Here is a 3,121-nt window from a genome sequence, read left to right as displayed (position 1 = left end):
TTCCCCTACCGGGTCTGTATACTTCGTGACTTTGTTCCCGGTTACCGGGTCTGTATACACTTCGTATATTATATTATATCATAGTAAAATCAAACTAAAAGAGGCAACAATGAGAACTGTACAGCCATTACCGCGTAGTCCTTGTCGAGCATCTTGTAGGAGGCGGTCACTCCCCCCGACAGTCCGTCCTGACTGGCCGTGGATGCACTGGCCCCGGTCACAGTGAGGGCCGTGACGTCACCATGACACGTGAAGTTGGTGCCTGGAGGTTACACGCAACAAATGACTATTAGAAATATTGTATCATTATTATTTTACTGTCCCATGTATAGAATTGAACCTGATGAGCTCTAATTACGGCATCTGTAAAATACAGTCACAAACTACCACTTTGCACACCCCTCCCACCCCACCCCCATACCTTTTGCATTTTTGGGGCTTAATTATGACTTTGTTTAAGACGTCCACCTCATCTTCATCTCTTCTCATCGACAATGGCTAGCCGTCTTGAATAATTACGACGGTGTATTTATCTTTAACTCTTTCACTGACAAGACTAAGACTATCTTGGGCTCCTCGGCATGATTATAGAACAGGCCTGAATGTGAAAGGGTTAATAATTACTTCACATACTCCCCTCCCCCCTTTCCCTATAAACTTTAAGTATGAATTTCCTAAACTAAGCACTGTCATGGCCGCCACTCTTTGCTCTCTAAAAATTAGAACTAAGTTTTGCTGGCTAGTGCGGATCATGGACGCGCAAGAGAACGGCAAAACACAAGTCTCACTATAAAGAGTCGAGTGTGAGGGTAAACTTTCCCTCTTTACACCTTACTTGGCTCCATATAGAGTCAGAGTAATGGAGAGCCACATTATAGTGAGCCGGAATTGTGTGTGTGTCAGATTCAGAGATGACCAGTCTTGGATATTGCAATACAGGTCTAAGACTCCTCCCACCAACCCCCCCCAAAAAAAAACACCAAAAAAAAAACAACCGCCATAGTTATAACATTCCACAAACTATTAGGCTCAACAAGTATTGACTCAATCCAACGCTTCTAATCTTCGGTACTTTTTTTTAAACCTATTTGTGTTGGAAGTGCCGTAAAATTCTTACTAAAGCAAGAGCTAACTCTTCTATATCACTGGCGACTATGGCAAAAAACATTTTAAGTCTCTCCACCTTATAAGTTTGGTAGACATTCTTGACATTTTGCCCCTTTCACCTTGTAACAAGGTTATCCGATATCGGAAGAAAAAAATTCAATTTAATGTCTAAAGTTCCATTCATTTAGGGAAAATATCAGTTAGAATAAATTAATTGACAACTTTTGGAATTTGATGAAAGCAAACAAAGAGATGATATTTTCTAGCTTTCAGCAACTATTTTGAAAAAAAAAGATGGTGACTGCCATTTCATTTGATACGGTATTTGTTTTTTAAACCTCAGACGTTTTGACAATGTTTTTACTTTGAACAATTCTATTATATATAATGCACACTTGAATTGTGTCAATAGTAACTATAACTACTGGTCAAAACATCAGAAGAACATTGATGGCATACAGTTGAACTTGCTCTAACGACCACCTGTCGAAGACAATCACCTGTACATGCAGCCGCTTCTCACATCCTGCTTTGAATGTTTTAACGTTATACTGACAGTGATACTTCCAAAGAAGATCACCTGCCTAAGAAGACCACTTTCCTTTACAGGAATAGATGGTTGTCTAAGACAGGTTCGACTTTGCTTCCATGCTGGAGACATGCACTATCTTTGACGTAGGTTCTAATTTACATTTTTGTCTACCTCATTAATAAAAAAATTAGTGAGACGCAAAGCTTATCTTGGTTTTAATGTCTGCTTCTATTTTTTGTCAATTGGCGGTGTTTTTATGCAGCACTTCCGTTCCACAAATCCGGCAATTCCTGGAGTTAAGAAACTAGGTACAGTCGTATGTGGTGTAACAGTTAGACGCTTCGCTGTAGGCCAAATGAGACCCAAGTTCGATTCCCAAGTAGGGAGGAGATAATTTTTATCGAGTATCTCAATCGGTCTTTCTACGTGGATGCTGTATCGATATCGACCTCACTCTCAGGCTGGATTGGCGCTGATAGGAAGGTTTTGAAGTTCGCCTCCTTAATGTGAGTGTCTGTCTGTGTGTGTGTGTGTGTGTGTGTGTGTGTGTGTGTGTGTGTGTGTGTGTGTGTGTATGTGCGTGTGTGTGTGTATGTGTGTCTTATCGATCAGAGTTCTCAAAAGTTACATTTATTACTAGTAGATTAAAACCAAATAAAATAGCAATCAAAGCTTACCTTGAGTGACACTCCAGCAACAAGCAATTGCAAGCAGAAAGGTAAACATTCTGATCACTTCTGTGACGGAGATTGGAAGAGACACAAAGTGCTTGTCGATTCTAGACGCTGTGAATAATCACCCTCACCTGTCTTTTTTCACACTGAGGTAATGATTAGCGCTCCTCTTTTCTGATATCATTTTTTATGCCAAATGGCAGCAACATATTAATGCATGTGCTGTTCTGCGTTCTGGGAATTGGAACAAGCACACACAGACACACAGACACGCAGACACACAGACACGCAGACATACAGACACGCAGACACACAGACACGCAGAGGGAGGTTACATATTCGAGCGTGTCAGACATTACCATAAAATTAATGTGCTGACAGCTGTCCCAAGCGTACTTGTCACAGTCCAGACTTGTGGTCTTGGAGTTACACTGCAGGATGCCATAAGAGCTACCTCCGTTGCCATAGCCACCAGACCTGGACGAAGGAAAAGGCTGATAAATAAAAACAGTTGAAATTGTCTAAAACGTTGAGAAGTAGCTCCTTAGACAGGAGGAAGGGGGGGGGGTGTCTTAAACTGTGTCGTTTTATTATTTTTCTTTTACAAGTGCAGTGGGACAAGTGAGAGGTAGCTTTTGTTTGGGTGACAAATTTTAATAAGAAGAATGACCAAGAGACAGGGTGTATCATTGCAGAACGGGGAGAGAAGCAAAGTCTATTTACAAGAAAGGTTGAGAAGAAGAAGAAGAAGAAGAAGAAGAAGAAGAAGAAGAAGAAGAAGAAGAAGAAGAAGAAGAAGAAGAAGAAA

At 40.9% G+C, this 3,121-nt stretch overlaps 1 protein-coding gene across 1 annotated transcript in view; it reads right to left on the bottom strand.

Moving 5' to 3' along the window:
- Positions 1-3,121, bottom strand: part of LOC101864662 (glycine, glutamate and proline-rich protein) — a gene marked incomplete in the record, with an annotated part of 13,745 nt that overhangs the window by 1,144 nt on the left and 9,480 nt on the right. The window contains 1 exon segment of the mRNA XM_013082960.2: positions 2,673-2,834. Coding sequence (XP_012938414.2) covers positions 2,673-2,834 — 162 coding nt within the window.

This window comes from Aplysia californica, unplaced genomic scaffold (genome assembly GCF_000002075.1).
Source record: "Aplysia californica isolate F4 #8 unplaced genomic scaffold, AplCal3.0 scaffold00009, whole genome shotgun sequence".
NCBI classification, from domain to species: Eukaryota; Metazoa; Mollusca; class Gastropoda; order Aplysiida; family Aplysiidae; genus Aplysia; species Aplysia californica.
The sequence above is the reverse complement of the archived record's forward strand: the minus strand, read 5'-3'. Positions and strand labels throughout refer to the sequence as shown.